Source organism: Acomys russatus, chromosome 21 (genome assembly GCF_903995435.1).
Source record: "Acomys russatus chromosome 21, mAcoRus1.1, whole genome shotgun sequence".
In the NCBI taxonomy this organism is placed as follows: Eukaryota; Metazoa; Chordata; class Mammalia; order Rodentia; family Muridae; genus Acomys; species Acomys russatus.
The window spans coordinates 51,525,521-51,551,315 of record NC_067157.1 but is presented as its reverse complement, the minus strand read 5'-3'; the positions used below and the strand labels follow the sequence as shown (position 1 = coordinate 51,551,315).

General features: G+C 43.2%; 1 protein-coding gene across 1 annotated transcript in view; it reads right to left on the bottom strand.

The window, feature by feature from the left end:
* The window catches only part of Tulp4 (TUB like protein 4), a 97,469-nt gene that overhangs the window by 14,091 nt on the left and 57,583 nt on the right, over window positions 1-25,795 (bottom strand). The window contains exons 4-9 of the mRNA XM_051164052.1: window positions 23,156-23,336; window positions 20,849-20,983; window positions 12,087-12,253; window positions 5,960-6,184; window positions 4,955-5,189; window positions 1,922-2,066 (exon numbers count right to left, since the gene is read on the bottom strand). Coding sequence (XP_051020009.1) covers window positions 1,922-2,066; window positions 4,955-5,189; window positions 5,960-6,184; window positions 12,087-12,253; window positions 20,849-20,983; window positions 23,156-23,336 — 1,088 coding nt within the window. The remainder of the gene's footprint in view (window positions 1-1,921; window positions 2,067-4,954; window positions 5,190-5,959; window positions 6,185-12,086; window positions 12,254-20,848; window positions 20,984-23,155; window positions 23,337-25,795) is intronic.

Here is a 25,795-nt window from a genome sequence, read left to right as displayed (position 1 = left end):
AAGAACCTGTGGTACATTTACATAATGGAATACTACTCAGCTATTAAAGACAAGGAAATCTTGAAATCTGTAGGCAAATGGATGGAACTAGAAAAGATCATGCTGAATGAGGTAACTCAGACCCAGAAAGACACACATGGTATATACTCACTTATAAGCAGACTTTAACCATATAGTACAGGACAAACATACTATAATGTACTGACCCTTCCTTGGTAAGTAACATGGAAGACCCAAGGGAGAAAGCTTAAATCCCACTCAGAAGGGAAAACAGAATGACAGAGGTAGTGGTTGAAGAGAGGGAACAAGGTAGGAGAGGAAACACAGAGAGAAATAAGGGTGGAGATCAGACCTAGGGAGAGTTGGGGTAGAAGGACATAAGACCTGCAGAGAAAGAGAAACCATGGCTGGAAGCATCATGGTGACAAGCTGGAGACCTAAGTCACAATAGGCCTCTGGGAGGACATGAGGGGAGCTATAGCTGAGACTCCTAGTAGTAGGAGTCATGGAGACTGAAGAGGGCACCCTGTAACTAGACAGGACTCCTAGTGGAGCAGGGAGAACACCAACCCACCCACAAAAACTTTGATCCAAAACTCAACCTGCCTATAAGACATGCAAAGATAAATATAGAACAAGTAGTAGAGATTAAGGGACTGTCCAACCAATGGCTGGCCCAACCCAAGACCCACCTGATGAAAGAGAGCCAACCCCTGATACTATTAAGGATATTCTGCTATGCTTGTAGACAGGAGCCTATCAGAAATGTCCTTTGAGAGGCTCACCCAGCAGCGGTCCAAAACAGATGCTGAGACTCACAGCCAAACATTGGGCTAAGCATAGGTAGTCTAGCATAAAAGTGGGGGGAAAGATAAAAGGATCTAGAGGTGACAAGAGCTCCACAAAAAGACTAACAGAGCCAACAAACGAGCACCCAAAAGGGACTATGGAATCTGAAGCACCAACCAAGGACCATGCATGGACTGGATCTAGGTCTTCTACATAGATGTAGCCAATGGGCAGCTCAGGCTTTGTGTGGGTCCACTAGTAAGGAGAGGAGGGGCTGTCTCTGATATGGACTCTGTTCCTTGCTTTTTGATCACTTCCCCCTGACGGATTGCCTTGCCAGGCCACAGGGTAAGAGGATACACTCAGTCCTAATGCAACTTGATGAGTTGGGGTGAGTGGGTAAGGGTACTCCCCTTTTCCGAGGAATAAAGAAAGAGGTTTGGGGGAGAGAAGGTGGGACTGGGAGGACAGGAAGGAGGGGGCTACGCCTGGGATATAAAGTGGATATAAATAAATAAAAATAAATAAATAAAAGATGACCATCTGGGCATGTCTAAGGTGCTACATCTTAATTTTGTATGCTATCAGTGAACTGTAAACAAGTAAGGGTCTTGATGACACTCTGTCTCCTCATGGGTAGGTCTTGTTTGTCTAGTGACACAGCCATGACAGCAAGAGCAGAAAGATATTGCTCTTCCAGGTGATGACACCAGCTCTCTCCCTTCTTCAGACAGTGTTACAGGCATGGAACTTGACATTCTCAACACAGTGCAACCGTTGCTCTAGGTCACCCACCCTCACTGCTGACCCTAGTGAAGTCTTGAGGCCTTAGCATTCTTCTATTCTGAAGGAGAAAGAAAGGTAGGCAGGCAAGCTATAATTATTCCAGAACGAACCTTCCAGAATGAAAAGTGATGAGAAAACAAAAGGGGAGCTGATTTTGCTGCTATGCAAGGATGACCTTCCTTTCCTTCCTATTCTTCTCGTTGTAGACAAGGTTATGTGGGTAGAAAAGGTTCTAGAATTGAGCAGCAATCTGGACCCAAGCAGTTCAGAATCTCATCACAGTCAGCGTTAACGGAACAATGACAAGTCATAAAGAGGCACAACAAAGGGAAGCCTACTGTGTTACCTTGGGAGTTTGGGCGATTTGCTAGCTCTGGAAATTTTAGGAGACTTTTTGGCAGCCCAATCATCACTCAGTTCAATGTCACTGGAGTCTGAGCAGTTGCAGCTGTCAATCACAGTAGAAATCAAGCTGTTCCCATAGATCTCATCTGCAAGAGAGCAAGCAACTGTCACTGCTATATAGGCCTGGTGACTTCAGTGGTTTCCTCATTAGGTCAGAGGTCACCTCTCTTCTGCTCTTTTCTAAACAGAAGTAGGCAATCTCTACTACTGCTGTTTCAACAGATGATAACTCAGTGCCCTGGAAACATTCTAATGTGTTCATTAGATCAAAAGCTGGAAACAAAAACTTTCCTGTTGATCCTCACAACACTCCGGAGACCTAGGCTTGCAGGAACTCTCAAGTAGACTGAAAAGCTGGCTGAGGGCTCATCCACAGACTCCCTGGAACCTGCTTCTAGCCTGCAAAGGCCCAACTGGTCCGAGCCTGCAGGAACTACCATCCTCGAGTTGGGTCCATTCCAAGGTCTCTAGGCAGCGCTGTCTACAGTCTGACAATCCCACCTGGTGCAGCTGACCCACTAGAGCATCAGAAGGGAGACTCTGGCAGTGAGAACCTGCAATGGTAGTTTTGGGGTACTCTGTGGGTACTTCATATAGAAGCCATTTCTGGTCACTTTGCTACTAGCCATCAGAAGGAAGATTAGAGGCCCCAAATAGAGGGTAAGGAAACACACAGCGTGGACCATGCACAAAATTGAGCGTACTATGCCAGAGGTCTCTTGCTGCCTCCACCATCATACTCTCTCACCCCTTCCTGCTGCCATCAATCCCCACAGCCCCACCTTCTGCTCACACGTCCCAGCATGGCCTTGAGCTTGCTACATAGCTGAGGATGACTTTGCTCTTCAGATTTTCCTACTTTTAATTCTGAAAGGTGAGGATATAGGAATGTCACACCATACCAAGCTATGGTGCACTAAACTTTGGGTTTTCTGTGTGTTGGGCAAGCACAATATAGACCAAGCTACATCTCCAGCCCCACAATGATAATTCTAAGGTAATTCTATTTGTCAGGACACTTGGCGAAATTTTCTAGCAGTAAATCACAAAATTAAGGTTACAAATCTCCTCCATCCTCTGAGCTGCTTTCTATATACCATTTAGTTGTCAATTGGTCACACTGTACTTTGTGACACAGCTTCTATTTTTGTCACGAAGGTTTGAATCTGAAGAACTTTCCCAGTGCTTACGCTGTCCTCTGTTCAAGCGGGGTTCACAAGGGGCTCGAAAATCGCATAAAGTGGGCACTGACTTGGTGTTTGTGCATTCACTTTATAACTCTTAATGATAAAATGTCTCATTTCCCAAAGAAGCATTAGCAACTGAGCAGTCTGTGTTTGCTGAGTTGGCAAGTATGAACATTAAGGAGAGTCAGGCATGCCAGGCGGCTAAGTCTGGCCTTGAGAGGCTGCAGCCCTCTCTGCAGAGGGAAGCCAGGCACATGGGGGAAATAAACAAGCCCCTCATCCCAAAGATCTTAAGATTCGCTCTCAGTCTAGGTTTTTAGAGCTGTGCCTGGTGCAGGTAAGGTCCTTTGGGAGAAAAAGATACACAGTGAGAAGTGTGCAAGCCCTGACAGGCCTGGCCTTGCACCCCTCCAGTCAGTAAGCTCTTCCCTGAAGCCATGCTCTCCAATTTTCCATTTTCCCTTCCCCTCCTTTCTGACTGCATACCCTCAATTCTTCTCGTTCTTACTATCCTTGGTACTAGCTGATCATGCTATTCAAAAATAAAGAAAGATGACCAACATTCACATGTTAAAGCTGAGGCTTATTGCTTTTTAAAAAAAAAATATTTATTTATTATTATGTATATAGTACTCTGCCTGCATGTGCACTTGCAGGCCAGAAGAGGGCATCAGATTACATTATAGATGGTCATGAACCACCACCATGCGGTTGCTGGGAATTGAACTCAGGACCTCTGGAAGAGTAGACAGTATTCTTAATCTCTGAGCCATTTCTCTAGCCCAATGCTTATTGCTTTTAACTTCATATGACAACACTGGTCGAGAACAATGCCACAGTTGCTGTGATAACACCTAGGACCTTGGTTGGAGCAGACATGTAAAGTACCGGCATTAGCATCTGAGACTGAGGGTAAACATGGCCACTGTTTTAGGAACTAAGAAGACCATGGTCACACATACTATGGTGGCTTCAGGGACACAGTGAGGTATAAAGGCTTGTCTGACAGGTGGAAAGTGAACCGACACTGGGAAGTGGTGAGTATTAACCAATGAAACAAATCAATCCAAACAATGTTGTCTCAAGGTCTGGTGCTACACAGATGATCGGTTCCTCCCCGCAGGGCAGGCAGGCTCCTGAGAATGGGGATTGTAGTACACCAAGCAGGTCACTATGGCGGGTGATGGGCAGCAGATCGATATTGTGCACTCTGCAGCAGCACTCACAGGAAGGTGGCAGTGCTCAATGTATATTCAGCTGGCAACTAACTGGCACAAGAACCGCACAGCCCCTTCCTGTGAGGGCCTCAGCCTAGGATCCTGTAGACAGGCACCTTTAACATAGGTAAGCACTGATGCCCAAGATGGGATTACTACAAAAACTAAACCATGTTTCATGTCTGAACTATAATAAATCCGAATTCTGTCACCCTCCTTGGAAGGCAAGGGCTTATTTTTTTCTACTCACCTCAGCACTACAAGCCGGTACTCAACGGCTGCTTATCCAGTGACTGTGAGAGGGGGACAGTCAGGGCCAGGAGGCTTATGATGGCCGTTTTCTCTGGAATGGGAACTGGGGACTGATGTGGAATGCTGTGAAAACCTCTCCACAAGGGCATCTAGAGAACTGCTCGCTTAGGAGAGAGCCAGGGGACAGAGTAACTTTAAAACTGTCCCACTAACCAGCATGAAGCAGGTCTCAGGAACAGGTATTGTCTTTGCATGGCTTTAAGAGTAGTGCACAACCACACAAGAATGGGGTCCCAGTGCCCGCAGCAAGGGGCCCACCTGATTTGCTGTCTGTCCGAGGGTCCATAATGACAAATTCTGGCCGCAGTTTGCTGATGCGCCTCCCTTTGAGAATGGGCACTAGTCCTCCCAGATATTCCAGATAGAGTGTGTAGCAGGGCCCACCGACCTCTGGGTCATCCTCAGTACGTTTCATTGTGCAGTGTAGCCGTTCATTGCCCGCTGATGGGTAGCTGACGAAGTCTCGCATGTTGTTGGGGTCTGGAATCGGGGGCTAAACGCAAGACACAGACAGAAAAAGCAGATCTAGAATTTCAGAAAGAAAGAAAAGGAGCAGGCACAGGACAGACTGGCTTTTGTCATAGCCACTTTGACAGAGGTCAACTACATGCTGTAGAATGGTGACTTGAAACTGTGAATGCTTTTAAACAATCATTAAGTGAGGCCCCACTTTGGACAATGAAATTCAACAACTGGTGACACATGGACACCTACTTTTCTGATAGATTACACATGCTGCCTCTTTATAGGCATTTCCAGGGTGACAGTCTGTAAAAAGATGGCTGGGAGGTGCACTATGTGGGAGTCACACTCAGTACAGTGGGGAGAACAGCAAGCTGAGGACTGGCCTGGACCCAATCCTGACTAGACTCCTAACTAGCTCTAGAACCAGTTACTTCCCTTATAGGAATTCCTGCTTTATCAAGCGGAAACAATGCTAAGAGTCTGCTGGAAGGCAAGACTAAATAAAGGGTCTTCATAAAATACCAGGTGTACTGTCAGGTACTAAATGCTTTGCTCCTTTGATCATCAAGGTGACACACACAATAGCTGAGGCGGCCACGAGAAAGGAAGCCCATCACGTAAAGCAAATCTCATGTGCACACTAACAGGAATGCCAGGCAGGCTGCAGATACATATGAACATATGGGTTTCTGCAAAGTCCATGCACCCATCCCCAGGCATTCTCCTGGAGAAAGAGACATCTCTGCATTACCTCTGGTGCTCTAGCCCATCTTGTGTGGTATAAAGGCTAGACTCTACCTTGATAGTGGGAATGAAGGCAGTGGAGAGGTAGGAACAGAGGCGAGGGGGCAAGGTCAGCTTGCTGACATCCTTGTCTTCTCGAAGGGTGCTGGCGATGGCCTGCTGGCACAACAGCTGGAGGCTGGATACCCGGTGTTCTACACGGACCACATACAGGGCTGGTCCTGAGGCCATAAGCAGACGGGAGTCCCGATGACCCCAACAGATGGAGATGATAGGGCGCTGCAGGGGTCAGTGGTACATAGTTAAACTTGTCTCAGCAAAATCAAGTCATTTGACTGTTTTGAGAGTACTAGTTTTTCAAAGCACAGCAGAAAATACTAGTTCTGTTATGAAATGGTTCCTAAAAGCAGGGGCAATTGCTTAAGGGTAAACCTACCTCCACTTCTTACCATAGGGCTGGTCATCTGGATCCTCAAATTACCCAGTGGTTCCCATGAATTAGAAGGTGATAAAGAGGCAGGACACAGGGCCTTCCCAGTTTTTTCAGGAGACACAGCACTTCAGGGTCAAATTAACATTGGAATGTGGAGCTCTGAGTCATGAGCTAGGGGCTAATCCCTAGCTCTGCCTCCTACATTTTCATGAGTCAGTAGGAATGCTGTAGGCATGACAGGGGAAGGTAGTACCATGGTGCTTCTGGGACCTACTATGGCTGCAACCCAGGAACAGAATCACTGCTGTTTTCAGCTCTCCTCAAAGCAATGGGTCAGGAATGGCAAGCTGACTTCTCTTAGTGAAAAGGAGCGTGAGAGAAGCCGAGTTCCTACTGGAGACTCTAGGGGTTTATGAGGATCTTTGAAAACGCAAGCTATGATCCAAATACGCATATGTTTGAAACTTCCTTTACTGAAATAAATCTCAAACTCGAGAGTATTATCTAAGTAGGGGTATATATAAACCAAGCAAGGCAGAAAGAGACGCAGAGCTATGTGGAGAAATAGTGATATGTGGTAATGCTGATTGAGATGCATGGAGTCCTAATTTAATGAGGTCTCCAGGAGTTTCCGAGATCACAAGTGGAGATGTCAGATATTTTATATGAAAGACAGATTGAAACAGAATTTTCACAACCCTTTAGTGACAAACATCAAGACAAAGGGAACACATAAAGACAATTCTTTAAAATAGCCCCTACAGTCAAGCTAATCCTGGATTCAACTTGAAAAAGAAAAAGTGAAGATAATTTATCTTGTATTTTTATCCATGGGGCTGGGCACAGCTCCCCCATCAAAGAAGAACATGAATTTATTAGCTATGGGTCCAGGAACTCAAGTCTAAGGGCTTTTACTACCTGCCACTCAGTAAGTAATGAGCCCCACTCTCTCCCTAGTCCATTTGGATAAAGGCTATTTTACTGAACAGCAACAAAAACATGTTTATAGAAGAGATAAGAGGATAGGGAAAACAAGCTTCAATGACAGCACTGGCCAATGGCAGGAAAGAATCCACAGATCGGGTGGGACACAAGCAAGGATGTACCAGCAAAAGTCTGAGCAGAGAAGCAGAAAGAAGCAGAGCTGCAGCACTTCTGCACAGTAAGGGCAGACTGCGCTACTTCAGGCTGGCATCAGAGGACTCAGGAAACCAAGGCAAATGTCTTTGGCTTGAAGCACGCAAGACATCAAAGTAATGCATGCTAGCGGCATTATACACTGCAGGGTTAAGACAGCATGTTAACAAGTTGGTGCTGCAGGTAGGTTTCTTTGAGCTGAGAAAGCAATGCAAGACATTCTCTACCCAGGGAACGGAATGCCAGTGGGACAGGTACTCTAAGACAGAATCGTTAGGCATGTCTCAGTCCTGAATTCACAAATATCCCATTAAACACAAAAGTACCTCTCCTGTACTACAGGCACATTTGAGTGCATCTCCAAGAAGTTGATGCGTCCTCAAAGTTATATGCTGTGGCTGTCACTTGGACATAAGGCCTTGGAGAGGTAATAGGGACTGAGCTGGTCATGAGCTCCCTAAAGGCACAAGTGGTTTCAGTAAGATGGAAAGGACTCCAGCTGGCATCTTGTTCTGTCCTGTTTGTGCTACCCTCCGTCATACTTTGACCATGTCCAGAAGGCCTTCATCGGAAGTTACATTGACCTTTTTTTTAAAAAAAATATATATTTATTTTATTACACATGAATAAAACAAACTACATATAGCCAGGAGAACCATGAGACAATCCTGAGTTATATAAATGTTATAGTCATAGTGACTTGGCTATTTGTATATGTCAAAGTTGAAGTAAACATCTTTCCTATCTTGTTGGGTCCAAATTTCTGAATGAAATTCAGTATCTATCATATCTCATCTCTATTAATTTAAATCATTTATCTTTATCTAAAAAGATTTTATCCCCTAACCAACTAAACTTGATTGTAAAACTAAACTATCTGGTCTTCAACCCCGCTTAGAGACTTGAGAAGGAATAAAACTTAAATGCCTGAGTGAACCGGAAGTGCAGGTTATCTCTAAGTCATTGGTATAGAATTTTGTATATTGATACAAATCATGGTCATGTCAAATACTAGTCTAATTTAGCACAAGAATATATATCTTAAGTCGAACAGATAGATATGACTTTATAGATATATAAGGTAAAATAGTTAAATAAGGTCTTCAAAAGTCTCAGAGACCCACAGAATATGGCATTTAAAGATGTTTTTATTATTCTAAAGATTCTTTGACAACAAGACAAGTTAACTCCTGACAACCCCCAGCCAACCTCAAAGATGATGAGGAGCATCAAAGAACCTCCTTATGAAGTTGGCTTCAAGTGGCAAACCAGCCACTGGGAAAATGTCCTCGTTTCTGCCACAGACAGAATTCTGCCTAAAAATGGGCAGGCTTAGATACAGGCAGAGTCGACAGCCAAACTCTGACAAGCCAGGGTAAGCAAGTGGGTAAGTCTGGCAGAGATACTGGGCCAGAAGGCTGAAGATGAGGCTCCAATGTTAAAGAGAGTGTTGGGTGACTTTTCAGGCAGGCAACTGTCCCCATCATTTTTTCATTTTTGAGGCTGCTAGCATGCACCACACTGGCCTTTCTAAGTCCTCATTCCAGGCACCAGCGCTCCTTCTGACTCTAGGAAGGTGGAGGAGGCAGCACCACTGGCTCTGTTGTGAAGCCACGTGATTTCCTCTCAGCTTACTACCCAGCAAGGGCTTCTGCATCCTACTTCCATCCTCCAGTTTATCAGGAAGTCAATCCAAAGTTGTCTTTCTTTAAAACATTCATGGCTCCTGCTGAAGTCTCTTTGCTGTGCAAGTCTTGCAGGCTGACCATGCTGTCCCCAAGCCCACTTTCCACCTTGCCCTTGCTCAGTGTTCTTCTGTTTATTTCCTCCTCCTTCTCTTCCTCCTCCTCCTCTTTTCTGTCACAATGTCTTATTAGTTGTTTATAAACATTCACAACTCTGTGTTTCACATGCTCTCCCACTCCTTATTTTGTCTTCACACACTGTCAGATTACACAGTTAAAGTTCAGATATTTTACTACTTAAAAAAAAAAAAAAAAAAAAAAAAAACCGTTTCTCACTCTTTATCTTAGCTATTGCGGTGACAGCTCCAGAATCTAGAAGCAGTGGTTCTCAACCATGGATCAGGAGCCTTTGGGGTCACATATCTAGAAGCAGTGGTTCTCAACCGTGGGTCAGGAGCCTTTGGGGTCACATATCAAACATTCTGCCTATTAGATATTTAGAGTACAATTCATAAACAGTAGCAAAATTATAGTTATGAAGTAGCAATGAAATAATGTTATGGGTGGGGGTCACCACAATATGAGGAGGCTATATTAAAGAGTCTCAGCGTTAGGAAGGTTGAGGACCACTGCTCTAGGACAACACTTAACTTACGAATGGCTCCATAAACACTGGTGGATTGGAAAAAACTACTTTACAGTATAATTTCCATCATTATGATAAGATCATTCAAGCGTAAAACCTCCAAATCAAGTTTTGCAATGTCTACATTCAACTGCTACCCTGCAAGCTGACATACTTCCCTAAATGGTTCTTTATGACATTCTATGTCCTTGGCATGTACTGCTCCCTAATTGAGGGCCATATTCTACTATCAAATCATGGATATGCCCTTCTTGTCTTTCTCACTCCTTACTCCTTTGGCACTCACTCCAGCCTCACTTAACTACGGTCTCTCTGCGCTGACTGGGGATCTCTGTCATTAGCTCACTCTCTTTTCTGATGACAGTCCCTCTTCCTAACTATCCCCATCCACAGATCTGGCTGAACTTCTAGCTCAAAGTCAGTAAAAATAACCACTGAGATTTGAGGTGAGGTTGACTTGGTTTCTGGGTTAAGCTCTGACACTCAGAGAACCTCACCCCTCAGGTGTTCCATTTTAGTGCGCAGCACTAAAGGACAGGCACTGGCCCATACACATCTTTCCGATGTGCTGCACCTTTACAAAGAGCCATGGAAACCGTAGGGGTGTCTCAGATTGCACAAACATTTCTGAATGAGGCAAGAGAGGGGACTGCCAGAGATGGAAAAATTCCCATAAAAAGCAAGTCGCACTAATTACTCCTTTTTTCTGTGTAAACACAGCATTTGGAAGACATTTCTAGTTCAAAATCTAGAGTGTACATCTATAATTATTTATGTATTTTCCTGTAAGTGTTTTCTCAGGTTTTGGGGAGCAGAGATTCTGTCTCCTGGTTTAGTTCCTACACTGTGGTACTTAAAGGCTTATGCCAGCCACACAGTACCCTCCCAAAACATCAGCTATGCTTGGACTGATAAGTTAACAAAATGTATATGCTTATTTTCCCACAAGATATAATATTATCAAAAGATACTTTTAAATCCTACAAATAAACAAAAAAGACAGCTTGATAAAAAAATGAGCAAAGTATCAAAGAGCCACTCCTTTAAAGGTACATTAAGTCACCAGTGCTGCTCAGCACAGTATCAGGCAATGCAGCTCACAGCCACGCTGAAATAGTGCCTCATACTCAGCTACTACCAAAGGCCAAGACATAAAAACACAAGGTCCAGGAAATCACAAACACTGGTGAGGACAGAGAGAAACTGTGACTCTAAAATGGTAGGTCATAAGTAAAAATTAAAAACTATCACATGACCAAGAAGTGAATTTCCGGGTACATATCCAAAAGAACTTAAAGAAGGGTCTCAAAGAGGTGTTTGCGCAGTCGTGTTCATAGCAGCGTTATTTACAATAGTCAGACAGGTGTGGTGGTGGGTGCCTTTAATACGAGCACTTGGGAGACACAGATAGAACTCCGCAATTTCAAGAACAGCCTGGAAACATATCAAGTTTTAGGCCAACCTAGGCTACAAAGAGAAACCCTGCCTCAAACAAAACAACAGACAAAAATGAAAGGAATTCAAATATTCAAAGGTGTGTAAGAAGGCAAATAAAGCGTGTTACGTTCACATAACAAAACTTATTTAGCCACAAAAGGCAGCAAATTCACCCTTTGCATTATAACACAGATGGACACAGAGGGCATCACACTGAATGACATGAATTAGAGTGAAATAAAGATGAATCCCCCATGAGTCCCTTCACAAGAGGCATATAGAGTAACTCCCACAAACAGGAAACGATGCTGCCACAGACAGGGAACTTCCATTTGTCTTCACCAGGATGAGGAAGATGAACTGCTAGACACTCTTGTGGAAAAGGCTCCAGGACAAACCATGGCCTTGTCTTACCTTGTTTCTGACAAGCCTTTCCCTCACTCTTTGTTTTAGCAAAGTCTTTAAGCGCAGAGGCTAATACAGCCCTCTGAGATCTACTTTAGAGGTCTATTCAATTCTATGTTTCTATTTCTCTCTTGTAAACTTCATTTTGTTACAGGAAAAACTCCTTCCCCTTTACAAACGAATGTGTGAGGACCTAGAATTCATTCTTCCTTAGGTTTTTCCTCTACATGGCTGTATCAAAATCAGATTCCTGTATTTACTCTCTACTCGTTTTGGAATAAAGCACTTTGGTTAAAAGGTAAAAACTGTTTTCTTCCCTATTTTCCTATTTTATAGGCCATGAACCAATGGATGGGGGAAAAAGATTAAAACAGAGCTTGCAAAGGTAATTATAATAAAAATAACTAGCCACCCATGGGCAATTTCAAGTGTCCTCACCTGCACAAGTGTGTCCAGCGTGAAGATGTGCTCCCCTCTAACGTTGTAGAACTTGACCATGGCACTCTTCAGAAGAGGACCATTGGGCAGCTCGCTGAGCTGGGCCTGCTGCTCCATCCCAGCAACTGCCAGCAAGTCTCCCTGTGTGCACCACTGAGCCACCACCTCTGAAACCACACAAAAGGGTCGGTTAGCATGAGGACCCAGATCTCAACAGCCACATCAGTGTCCTCAGTAGCTTAAAACAGAGCTCCTGAGCAAAGCCAATCATGACTCTTCCTTCTCCTTTCACAAAGGTCCATTTTGTATAGGATAATAATACTACTCAACTAAAAACAGGTATTTATTTGGATGGGGATTGCTGTTCCTCGGGAACATGGTTAATTCAGGGTGAAAATCAAATCTAAGAATATAGGCAAGCTAAAGCCAGGAATGGTATCATGTGCCTGCAATCCCAGCTGCTTGGTAGGCTAAGGCAAAAGGATCACAGGTGTAAGGCCAGCCTGCGTTATACAGCAAGATCTAATTATTATAGCATATACAGAGAGATATACACATAAATACACAGTGTAAAAACAAGCAAATGCTGGAGTGTCACTATCTACCTCCAGGACCATCATTCCCACAGCAAAACTGTGAACTGCTCCTAAGTAGGTGAGACCTAGGCTGAGCCATTCCTATAAGGGCTTTCCTACTGTGGTATTCTTTATGCCCACAGGTGACTAGGAGAGTTTATTTATAAATTCTGCAGTTAAAAAGTAAATCAAGGCAAACCCCAAGTTTACTAGTTGATGTCTGGGCACCATCAGCCCATAGCCACTGGATGCATGTGGTGCAGGAGAGCTCTGACTTTTGTTGGACACTTACAATAACGTGGGAGAAAGAACAAAGGCATTTCTGCTGAGTGTCAGGTAGCATGAGCAGAGGCGTCTTCATACTAGAAATGAGATGCCCACCTACACTGGCCAGTGAATGCTGTCTTAGCCTAGGATGAGCAGCTGTTTATCTCTTGCTGACTGATAGAGATGATAGACAGATAGATAACCTATTACTACTAATAAGATTTACGGTTCTTTCCCTTCACTCAATGCCTTAAAACCATCAACTAGTTACATAGCTCTCTGAAATATAGATTCATTTTGTAGAGAGGTTAGACTAAATCGTCGAAGGCCACAGAGTTTAGAACCCAGGGCTAGAATTCAGTGATCAAACCCCATGCGATGGGAGTGATTCTGAGTGTAAAGCCAGGGCACTCTGTAGTCACCAGAATTCTCCCACCTGGAGAAGCTGGAGAGCATTCCCTGAGGCAAGTCAGCCTCTGGGAGCTTTCTCATTCAGTCAGCACAGAGCAGAAACCAGAGAGCTAAGCTCACCAGCTTTAAACAGAACAGAAAAGGCTGTAAGTACCTAAATCATATAACCATCAATAAACAGGATTTCTCATACAAATTAAATTCAAGATGAATTAAAGACAAGAAGTAATTTTAAAAATCGAGCAAATATCCTGGTTAACAAGATGTTCAATACAACAGGAGAGGAAACCTAAAAGGCAGTGTGCTCTGCACACCTGGATGCCAGATGTGTCTCTAAGACTGACTGGTCGTCATCATGGATTGAAATGGCCTTCTCCGGATAGTAGCATTCTGTACACAAAGAAAATAGAGAAAGACCCAGTAAAGCAGAAACAGAATGGTCCCTGACAGCACCAGTGAGATGGGGAAGAAAAAGATGGCAGTGTTCCCAAGGCTCATCATCTGGCCTACCCTGCTTAGTGGGTGGGTAGGTGAGTAACTGTGCACTCTTTCCCCTTTTCTTTTTTGAGATTCTGTGAATTTTGTCAACGTGGATTTAAGAACTAGAAAGCAAGCTCTAGCCTCTGCAGCACTGGCCTGGCTGCACACTGCTTGCACACTGCTCAGAACTAAGTCCCGCCGTGCTGAGAACTCAAGCGATCAGTATGTAGAGGTGAGACCGAGTCTGAGTCTTTATGAACGAAGCCCCAGGAACGTCACTGATGCAGGTGAAAAGACACACTGAGAGCTGTCACCTGCAAAGGTAAGGACCTCTCTGCAAAAGCACAAACTCCTTATGAACACGGCCACCTCATGTTCTGGCAAAGGACAGAACTTGCACCATCAAGGGATACAGCACCAAGTGTTGGCTTCTCTGAGATTCAGCATGGTCCAGCTGTGTCCCACTCAGTCACCTCAGTAAGCCCTGACAACTAAGAAAAACTAACCTGGAAAAGCAACCAAGGTACTAAGTTCTGTACAGGGGCACAGTTCCTGGGATTAAAATGTGAAAGAGTCATGAACTGAAGAGGAAACAAGAATACAAGCAAGTACTCATATGATTGTTAGATAACGAGACGAGAAGCCGAGGTGTGACTGGGACATAACATTTCTTTTTGGATTTTTAAAAAAATAAATTATGCTTAATCACTTTAAAAAGTTTTCAATGCTTCCTTTCAAGATTCCTATTAATAATTTTTAAATCTGAGAAGGTGATTTGGAATATAATGCAGATGCAGTCACTACATGCTGTTTGCAGAAGCCCCTTTTGCTCTGCTGCAGCTCTTGTGTGCAGAGCCTGGCCTGGCAACTACAAAGCACCGAGGTGGTCTGTTACCACGCCTCACCTACTTTTCTCGTGACTTCAGGTCTGGGCATTTGGGCCTTTTATGCATTTTACACAAAGAAAAACAAATTTATACTATTCTCTTCATCTTGGTTATCTTTAATTGTCAGGGATGGGCCTCGGGGATGTCTGTAGGAGATTCTCTTGACTAATATGTAATGTGCGAAGGCCCAGTCTACTGTGGGAGACACCATTCCCTGGGCAGGCTGTTCTGGGACTTTTTGGAAGCCTGTGTGCAAGTCACCAGACAACATTCCTTCAAGTTCCCTGCTTCATGTGCCTGACTTCGCTCTGTGATGAACTATGACCTGAAAACACATTCCAAATAAACCTTACCTCCCATAAGTGCTTTCATTCAGTGTTTAAAACAGCAACAGAAAGAACTAGAATAGTCCATAAGGAGACGTTATGGACCTTCAAAAAGAGGTGGCCAAGGCTTAGCAGTAAAAGAATGGTGCCATCCATACACACTGTAGCACGATCTGGGAGTCTGAGGTCAGTTTTCTATGGTTGACTTATTTTTATTTACTAAGAGATACATGTATGTGTGTGTGCACATATACACATGTGGATTTGAAGTGATGGGGAAATAACTAATTTGGTAACTGTATAATGGTAAAATCATAGAAAAAGTGTTTTTTTAAAAGAGTTTTCTCTCTTTTTTTTTTAAATTAATTTATTCTTGTTACATCTCAATGTTTATCCCATCCCTTGTATCCTTCCATTCCCCCCCCCCATTTTCCCATTATTCCCCTCCCCTATGACCGTTCCTGAGGGGGATTACCTCCCCCTGTATATTCTCATAGGGTATCAAGTCTCTTCTTGGCTACCTGCTGTCCTTCCTCTGAGTGCCACCAGGTCTCCCCCTCCAGGGGACATGGTCAAATGTGAGGCACCAGAGTACGTGGAGAATATTCTGACCATTGGCTAGATCTGGGAAGGGGTTTAAAGTTTACCTCCTGTATTGTCCTTGGCTGGTGCCTTAGTTTGAGCGGGACCTCTGGGCCCAAATCTGCCGATCATATTGTTCTACTTGTAGATTTCTAGGACCCTCTGTATCCTTTTATTTTGCTCTTCTCCCATGTGTCTCTCATTTAGAGTCCCAATAGGATGCCCTCCCCTCTGTCCCAGTTTCCTGGTAAGTGAAGGCTTTCATGGGACATGCCCCTTGGGCTAGTATGCAGATATAAGTGAGTATATACCATTTGATTCTTTCTGCTTCTGGGTTAACTCACTCATTATGATCATTTCTAGCTCAATCCATTTATCCACAAATTTCAGGAATTCCTTGTTTTTAAAAGCTGAGTAGTATTCCATAGTGTATATGTACCACAGTTTCTTTATCCACTCTTCTACTGAGGGACACTTAGGCTGTTTCCATGCTCTGGCTATTATGAATAAGGCAGCTATGAACATGGTTGAGCAAAGTTTCTTGTTGTGTGCTGGAGCATCTTCTGGGTATATTCCAAGGAGTGGAATAGCTGGGTCTTGAGGAAGCCCTATTCCCATTTTTCTGAGATAGTACCAGATAGATTTCCAAAGTGGCTGTACTAGTTTGCATTCCCACCAGCCATGAAGGAGTGTTCCTCTCTCCCCACATCCTCGCCAGCATGTGGTGTCACTTGAATTTTTGATCTTAGCCATTCTGAGGGGTGTAAGATGGAATCTCAGAGTTGTTTTGATTTGCATTTCCCTGATGACTAAGGAGGTTGAGCATTTCTTTAAGTGTTTCTCAGCCATCTGATACTCCTCTGTTGAGAATTCTCTGTTTAGTTCCAAGCCCCATTTCTCAATTGGGTTATTCGGTTTGGTGGTGTTTAATTTCTTGAGTTCTTTATATATTTTGGATATTAGACCTTTGTCAGATGTAGGGTTGGTGAAGATTTTTTCCCAGTCTGTAGGCTGTCGCTTTGTTCTCTTGACAGTGTCTCCTGCCTTACAGAAGTTTCTCAGCCTCATGAGGTCCCATTTATTAATGGTTGACATTAAGGCCTGGGCCGTTGGTGTTCTGTTCAGGAAGTTGTCTCCTGTGCCAATATGTTCCAGGCTCTTTCCCACTTTTTCCTCTAAGTGGCTTAGTGTCTCTGGTTTTATGTTGAGGTCTTTAATCCACTTGGATTTGAGTTTTGTGCAAGGTGACAAATATGGGTCCAGTTGCATTTTTTTACACATAGACCTCCAGTTAGACCAGTACCATTTGTTGAAGATGCTATCCTTTTTCCATTGAATGGATTTGGCTTCTTTGTCAAAAATCAAGTGACCATATGTGTGTGGATTCATATCTGGGTCTTCGATTCGATTCCACTGATCAACCAGCCTGTTACTGTGCCAGTACCATGCTGTTTTAATTACTATTGCTTTATAGTACAGTTTGAGATCAGGTATGGAGATTCCTCCAGAGCACCTTTTATTGTACAAGATTGTTTTAGCTATTCTGGGTTTTTTGTTTTTCCATATGAAGTTCAGAATTGAACTTTCAATGTCTTTAAAAAATTGTGTAGTTATTTTGATAGGGATTGCATTGAATCTGTAGATTGCTTTTGGTAGGATGGCCATTTTTACTATGTTAACTCTTTTTTTTTTTAATAAAAAGATTTATTATTATGTATACAGTGTTTTGCCTGCATCAGATCACACCATAGATGGTTGTGAGCCACCATGTGGTTGCTGGGAATTGAATTCAGGACCTTTGCAAGAGCAGGCAGTGCTCTTAGCCACTGACCCATCTCTGTAGCCCAAAAGTGTTTTCTTTAAGATTCTTTTTTTCATAAAGAAGGTTTTTGTCACCGGGCATGATGGCATACACCTGTAATCCCAGCGCTCGAGGAAGGAGCGGGAGGTGGATTTCTGTGAGTTGAAGGCCAGCTAGATCTACAAAGCGAATCTAGGACAGCCGGGGCAACACAGAAAAACCCTGTCTTGGAAAAAAAGGTTTTTTTTATTGTTTGTTTTCTTTTCTTTTTTAAAGGCTGGGGAGATAGCCCAGCCAGTTAAGCATTGCCTTGTAAGCATCCTTACCAGAGTCCTGAGTGCCCAGATCTCAAGTACTTGCCAGGTATGATGATGGGGCATGCTGGTAAAATCTCATTGCTAGAGAGGTGTCAGAGGGAGGTGAATCCCGCGGATCATTGGCCAGCCAGCAGAGTCTAACTGGGGAGCACTCAGCCAATAAGAAACCCTACCTCAAAGCAGATACTAGTTCAGAAGATGACACTGGAGGTTATTCTCAGGCCTCCATACATACAGAAACATGCACACACCTACATACACATTTAAAAAGAGAGGTTGTGGAAGCTTATTTTTAAAGTCTATTTTATTTGAAATACTGATGTTTTTATCTCCTTTTTACCAGCCTAGAGCTCAGAAAGAACAATTTAGAGTGAGCTTATTAAGCAGTTTAAGTCTCAGAGACTAAAACATTCTAGGCTTAGGTTAAATTGTACGGAGGCTAGAAGCTTCCAAGACTAGGCCTAGGTTAGCAGAAGGAGGCAGTGAGCCTCCCAGACAACAGTTGAGCCAAGAGAATAAAATTACTTTTACAAGAAGGGGCACAGACCCCTTTACTTCTTCCAGCTGTTTAGGGACAACTGGGTTCTTTTCGGGAAATAACAATCTCTGTCAACAGCAAACGCGGCAAGTGGTCTCTTCTGAGGCACTGCGTTGAAACGTTTCTCTGCGTCTGCCACACCAGTCTCTGGTGCCTCCAGACTGCTATGCTATGCATCCCACCACCACCACTCGCACTACACCTTCTTTCTCTGCATTCTCCTATTTTTCTTCCTCTGAGTCCTAGACCATGCCCCTCTCCTTGTAGCAGGAGGCAGGCTGTTACCCACTGGCAAAGACCACACACCACATGAGACAATCATCAAACTAAAATTCCACACTTGGGATTAAAACAAAAACATATTTACATAACATAACTGAGTTAACAAGGAAACCAAAACTTTCATTACAAGAGGCTTATTTTCCCTCTCCTCTAGGGAACAGGTGGGCAGAGACAAGATGTACAAGGAAGGTGGCAACACATCTACATTGACCCGTCCATAAAAGTCACCATTTCAAAAACAGAAAGACCAAGGGATCAGAGACCCTTCAGCCGTCAAGATTGTTTTCCAAAGAACCAGGTCTCAGCATCTGTAGTCACCTTGAGTTGCCAAGTCTGAACACTCTCAGTGCCTCTGTCTACCATCTCTCTTACAGCATTGCCATAAAGTGACAATTGTGGCATCTCTGGTCTCACAGTGTTTGTTTCTTCCCAGTATTCTCTAATACAGACCATAAGAAAATAGAGTAAAAATAAATTTTATAAACAAAGAACTATTGCTGCTGCTCACACCACATGTGAAAATCTAAACTGCTTCAAAGCAGATTGGAAACAGATATCCTGACACCAAGGTAGGAAAAATATTACTTATTACACCAACTAGTGGATGATACTAGCGCATATAAATCTAAATTTCTGAAATGAAGAGACAGCACAGCACACACATATGCAACTATCTACAGCTGCAATACCATAAATAACTGAAAACATTGCAGATCAGATTTAGAATTCTCATTGGTAATGACTACAATGCTAAATTTATTTTTTTAAAAAAACCAATGGAGTTAAAAATACAACACATTTAAAAAGATTAACTTGGGTCACTTATTGTTTTCCTATTCCCATAATGCACTTGAGGAGAACATATTAGAGGTGTTGACAGACACAACAAATAACACAGTCAAGGAGCTGATAGAGAGCTAGACAGGTAGATATCACACAGGTAAGTAAGAAGGCAAGCGCTTCCATAAGCAAGGAGGTGAAAGAAAATTTTAAAAAATCTGTAAAGAATAAACAGGAATGGAATGGTAACTACATTATTTTAACTGTAACCAGATAATTGATAGAGAATAAAAGTCAGGATTCCACAACTAGAGGTAGATCTCAGGAACTCAGCAGCCATGATTAAAAGTTTAAAAATAGAATTTGTGAAGAAAAACAGAACTTTAGATTGGAGATAGATGTAGAAATTTAAAATGTCCAGCCCTATTTTTAACTCAATGGAAGACAGAACATTCAGAAAATAATGAACAGAAAAGCACAAGAATTTAAGTTTGCCAGCAACAGAAAGATACTTACTCAACTCCTCAAGGACTATCTGCGGCATGAACACAGACTTTGCATGGTTTCTGTCCTGGAGGAGCTTATAGACTAAATAACTCCCTACAAATGCAGTTCTGAAACAGCAAACTGGGATACTTTAGAATGAGTACATTTGCTTAAAAATAGACTTAGGGACGTGCGGTAGTATAGACAGGCGCAATCCACTGCTGCCAAGTGTGATGTGTACAGACATGACGTGTCATGCCCGTGGTTCCTGCAGAGTCTAGAGAAGCAGCGGCTGCCGCCATGGCAATACTCATGATGGCCAGCTTCAGACAGGAACCTGTTGCACAGAAGGTCTGATCCGTCTCCCTAGTCAGATGACAGTAGTTCCTGTACTATCAAGGACCAGAACCAGCTAGGCTTAGACTTTTAATTTTTTTTCTACTTGTCCCAATGAACCCTAAAGAGGCAAGTTAATTTCCACCCCCGCCCCAAATCCTACCAAGGTCAGTATGGCTTTAGTAATCTTCAACTGCATGAGCAGAACATTCCCAGTAGTGCTGTCTTGTGGTAACGTTTCCTCACAGAAAGGTACTAGCACTTGTCACCACCCTTCATGCTATGACAATCTGGAACCACCACAGTCTTTTCAGGTAACTCTACTCACAGTCATCAGTTCCTTAATAAGCTTGCCAAAACTCTTAACAGCTTCTGTGTAAGGAACAACTTGTGTACCATATGCTGCCTCAGAAGTGGCAGGTGCTGCCACCTGAGTAAAGTGACAGTCAGATGTAAGTATAATCAACAGCAGGCCACCCTTGTGAGAGTAGAGAAAGGGAATCAGGAATGCCTACTCAACCTAAGAGCAGTTACAGACCTGTTAAAATGAGCCCTTGTCAAGGGACTCCAGTAAGCCCAGGAAAGGTCACCACTCAGGAGAAAACCCAACAGCTACTCCGGGCACAGCACCAGCATGGAGGGCAGATGTGCACAGGTTCCACCTGTGGGTTAGGAGAAGCTGTGTATTTTGTACCTTTCAGCCCTGAACGGATGACAGTGGGAGACAAGTCATCATAGTTGCTCATTAAGCTGATGTCTCCAGAGGTGAAGCTGACAGTGAGCAGAGGCTTGACATTCTGCACAGGAATGGGGTAGGCGGCAGGACCATCTGTAGAGACACAAGGGCCAGGTGAAAAGCAGGCAACGCGTACACAACCTGATCCAGGCATCTAAGACTGCACTGTGTCATGATGCCTGACCTAGTTACTTTTCTATTGCCATGATGAAACACCATGACTAAGGCAACTTATAACAGAAAACATTTAATTTGGGGCTCACAGTTGCAGATGGTTAGAGCTAGCAAGCTGGAGGGCAGGGAGGGAGGCATGGTGCTGAGAGCTTGCATCTTTATGCATAAGAAAGAGGCAAAGATAGCTCACTGGGAACGGAGTGGGTTTTTTGAAACCTCAAATTCAAATCCAGTAACATACCTTCTCCAAGGCCACACCTCTTAGTCCTTCCCAAACAGTTCCATCAACTGGGGATCCAGTATTCAAACATATGGGGGCTATTCTCATTCAAACTACCCACAGTGTACTAAAAGTTGTCTAATAATACAGATCACACTCTGCCAAGTGAAGCGAGCACTACAGCATGCAGGAGTCACACAGTACGTAGGGCACAGGCATGGTTAGCAGGAATGAAAATGCAGGAAATGCAGACTCAGAGGTAACTGAGAGTGATGATGTGTTTGAGTTTATTAGTGTGTATGTTAATGTATTGTATGTTTCTTCTGATATTAAGTGTAAATTATTGAAATGTTGAGTAACAGAAAGAATGGTGGTAAATGGAATAAAAAATGTTTTAATTGGGGTCCAATGCACAGAATACAAAGCTTCACTGACTGTGAGAGGCAATAAGCAGCCATGGCAGCCAGTATTAGCTCCTTACGATTTTAACCACAGGAGACACCAAAATTACACAGAGGGCAGAGCTCAGGTGTGATTCATAATGTACTTTACCATGTGTGGATTACATGACCAGCATAGGGAAATTCTGCTTGGGAAGTTGTGGGAATGCTCTTGTACAGCAGGCCATGAGCTAGCTCGCCCACACATTACTTTAGAAAGTGATGTCAGGCTGCTCAGTGGCTAAGAGCACTGTTCTTCCAGAGGACCTGGGTTTGAGTCCCAGCATCTACATGGTGGCTCACAACTATTCGTCTAAGTCCAGCACCAGGAGATCAGATGCTTTCTTTTGGTTTCTGCAGGCACTGCATGCATGTGATGCACAGACAGAGATGCAGGCAAAAATCCACACATATAAAATAAGAGAATTAGAAAATGTGTAAGTAAAAATCTCTCTGAACACCTGGATGGTCAGAACTCTTTGGAGCTTCTGAGGCATCACAGTCACACTGAACTCATCTCCAGCAGCCAGTGAGAGGGGCTGCACACTCAGCAGCTGGACAGCCCCACACTGCATCCCTTTCTTCACCCTTAAGCCACTGCACCATACTACCTCTGCACTCAAACCCCAGGACATCTAAAAGGCAAGTGTGTGCTACCCCCAAGGCACCCTACTGCTTCTCAATAGTGAACCCTGGTTGGGGAAGTGTCAGGGACACACCGCTGCCTCAGATCAACATTTGACTCACTTTATAACCTCAGTCTTCGCACCCTATTTCTTCCTCTAATAAAATAATGATGAGTAAATCTGGACCCTGCTTACTAGACAGGATTTCCGTTTGAAGACAAGCTATCTGCATTTCACAGAAACGCATGCTATTACTGAGGCTGCAGAAGTGTGGCCAACACTTTTATCAAGCTGTGTCCATCAGCACAAGACAGTTACCTCCTCAGTGGACCTGTGGGTGCTGAATACTCCTCATAAGACCAACTGACCTAGTACTCCCCAGTTGTTGCTTTCTAGAACAGCAGAGCGGATCTTTTATACACTGAAGTTAAGCCACCGGCTTTAAAACCGCTGGAGATTTGGCCATACCACATATTGAGTTATATTAATAGCACACAATTTTTCATTGGCAATGAAAATCTATTCCTGCTAAGCAGCTAAGTCCCACAAAACCCTAGGGACATAAGGAGGCATACGTCTTGTTTTAAGTCTAGGAAAACCTGAGCCTGTGGAATGCAATCACCTCAGCCAGTGTTAATGGGAGGAGGATAGCAGGGCAGACTCATCAGAGAAAGAGAAGCCAGTTCCATGGCATTGCAGCATAAGAGTTTCTCCAGTGAGTTAGAGAGCTATGTGTAAGGGACCTGCAAGTGATCTCACTCTTTCTGCCAAATACAATACAAGTAAGGGCCAGTGAGGAGGTTACCTTGGGGAGGAGAATAATCATCTGAGTCTGTGTCACTCTCACTGCTATCCTCCACCAGGAAGATGGGGTAATTCCAGGACATGCTGAGGATGCCATCAGATTCATGCAGGAGGACATGGGCTAGCATTCTGCCGTGGCAGTCCATGACGATCACCTGCCCATCTGCTGTACCAAACAACACCTGCAACCAAAGAGCAGGGCCCTTGAACAAGTAGGCGTAAACCTCAATCTCAGCTTGTTTTAGGAGGACAAAATACATGCACAACTAGAAAGACAAATCAATGAAAACTGAGGATAACAGGACAATTATCTTAGTTTCTTTTCTACTGCTGTGGTAAAATACCCACAAAAGCAATTCAAAAGATCTATTTTAGCTCTCAGTTCCATAATGGGGAAGTCATAGCGGCAGGAGCTTGAGAAGCTGGCCACACTGTTTCTATAATCAGAACCAGAGAACAATGAACACACACGTGCGTGGTCAGCTCATGTCTCCCATTTACACAGCCCAGGATCACAATCAAGAGTGGATCCTCCGACCTCAGTTAATGCGGCCAGGTAACCCTCACATACTGAAATGTGACTAGCAGCAAAATGAATGCATTATGCTATTCATGCATTTTCAAATACCAGAAAAGCCTGCTTTACTGATTTTATTTCTTTTGTCTTCTGGCTAAAGGAGAGGAGCTAAAAAAAGATATTCATTTTTCTGAAAATAAAGATACAGTAGAAATTCATCATTATAATTTTCTCTAATTTACAGGAAATGTTTATGTTTGACCAAATAAATACATTTGGTCATTTAAGCATGTTATCTTGTCATATTTGGACAACAAGATGCTCCTAAAGTAACTTTTTAATTAAAAAGTTTAGATGGCATATAAAATAATGGGTCTTATTAATATATTCTCATACATGTACATTATGTTTTCCTGGAAAAGGTTTTAATTTTCATGTTTAGAATTTTTTTTCACAGATGATAATGTTATTGAGTTAGTAATAAATGCAGTGCTGTGTGGGTGGCATTCACATACTCACTGAATGCTTACTTTGGTGCTAAGTATGATGCTAAATCCTTCATCACAAAAACAGGAATTACTGGTCCATGCTAGAATGGACCTCAGAGAAGCCTGACACCTCAGTATGCTTAGGGCTACTCCTGAGAGCTCTTCTTTGATCCCTGGCTTTCAGAGTACACACACAAACTGGGTGTGGGAGGCAATGGATGTAGGCAGGCACACAGCAGGCTGGCAAACTCTCAAGGAAGACTCTGTGGGTGTCGGCTCCTCACTGATGGTAGCATGGGGCACGCCACAGTTGCTAGAAACCATGCTGGACACACGTGTGTCACAGCTGAACACCACAAGAGGAGCCTTGGGCCCCAGGAAGCATGAGGAGCACTGTCACCTGCTATGTGATAGCCTCTCAGGATCTTGCATCTGACACTGTTATAAACTTTGTGTTTTTGTGACTAAACGATTGAGGGGTTTTGTCCCTAACACCCACTTCTCGCTGTGACAGCATGCCAACCATCATCTGTATTTTACAGACACAATCAGCTTAAGAGAAACCATTTAACCTGATGAAGCTATGAAATAGTCAAGCCAGGGATATTTCACTTCAAGGGCTAGAATCACACTTAGGACATATTTAAAGCTTTTTCATCTGAGTATCTTTTTGCTCTTGAGATGCTATGACAAGTACCTCCTCAGCTAATTCAGCAGTTATATGTCCCTGGCATTGAAGAGAGCCCTGGGTATACAGTGGGCTCTTGGTAAATTTTTTTTAATGAAATGAATGAATTAAAATTATAGACAGTGAACGGGATCAGTGGTGCACGCCTCTAACTCTAGCACTAGGGAGGGCATAAGTAGGTGGATCTCTATGAGTTAGGGACCAGCCTGTTCTACAAAGACAGAGTCCAAGACAGCCAAAGCTACAAAGAGAAACCCTGTCTTGAAAAACCAAAATAGAAAAAATTAAAAACAGTGGTAATTTTAAGACATATGGTTAGATGATTAACTACAAGGGAAAATACATTTTCCTTAAGAAACAACAAGCTTATGGAATTTGTATAGCTGCTTTATAATAAACCAATCATTGATTAAATATTGTGTTTTGTTCTTTTTGAGACAGGATCTGTACAGCCCAAGCTAGATTAAAACTTGTGAGCCTGTTGCCACACTTTCCGGAGTTTTGTATCCTTACACAGATATACGTGTAGGTAAAACATCAATGCACATAAAATAAAAATAAATAAAAATTTAAAAACCATAATCTGTGGCTTAATGAAAAAATTTCTCAGACGGAATGATGAATTCATCAGTGCACGTAGATTAAAGGTAAACACAGTCAGGCTACCAACAGAAAAATCCAATCTGATGGCATGTCTACAGGACATTCAAACAACATAGGCACAAAAACGAAAGCAAAAACACAGCTTAGACCTTCTGAATTCTACCCTGAGACAGGCAGGTGTTTAATGTACTTAGTGAATAGTTTGCAACAAAAGGCGCAGAACATGTTTGCTTACACTTTCAGCAGAGATGCATGTTTCCAAAGGAAAAGGTAAGGTCTGGGAGTCCCTCCCAGGTCTCTTTTTCCCTCCCATACTCTAATGTGCCTTCATATGAAGTGAAGTGA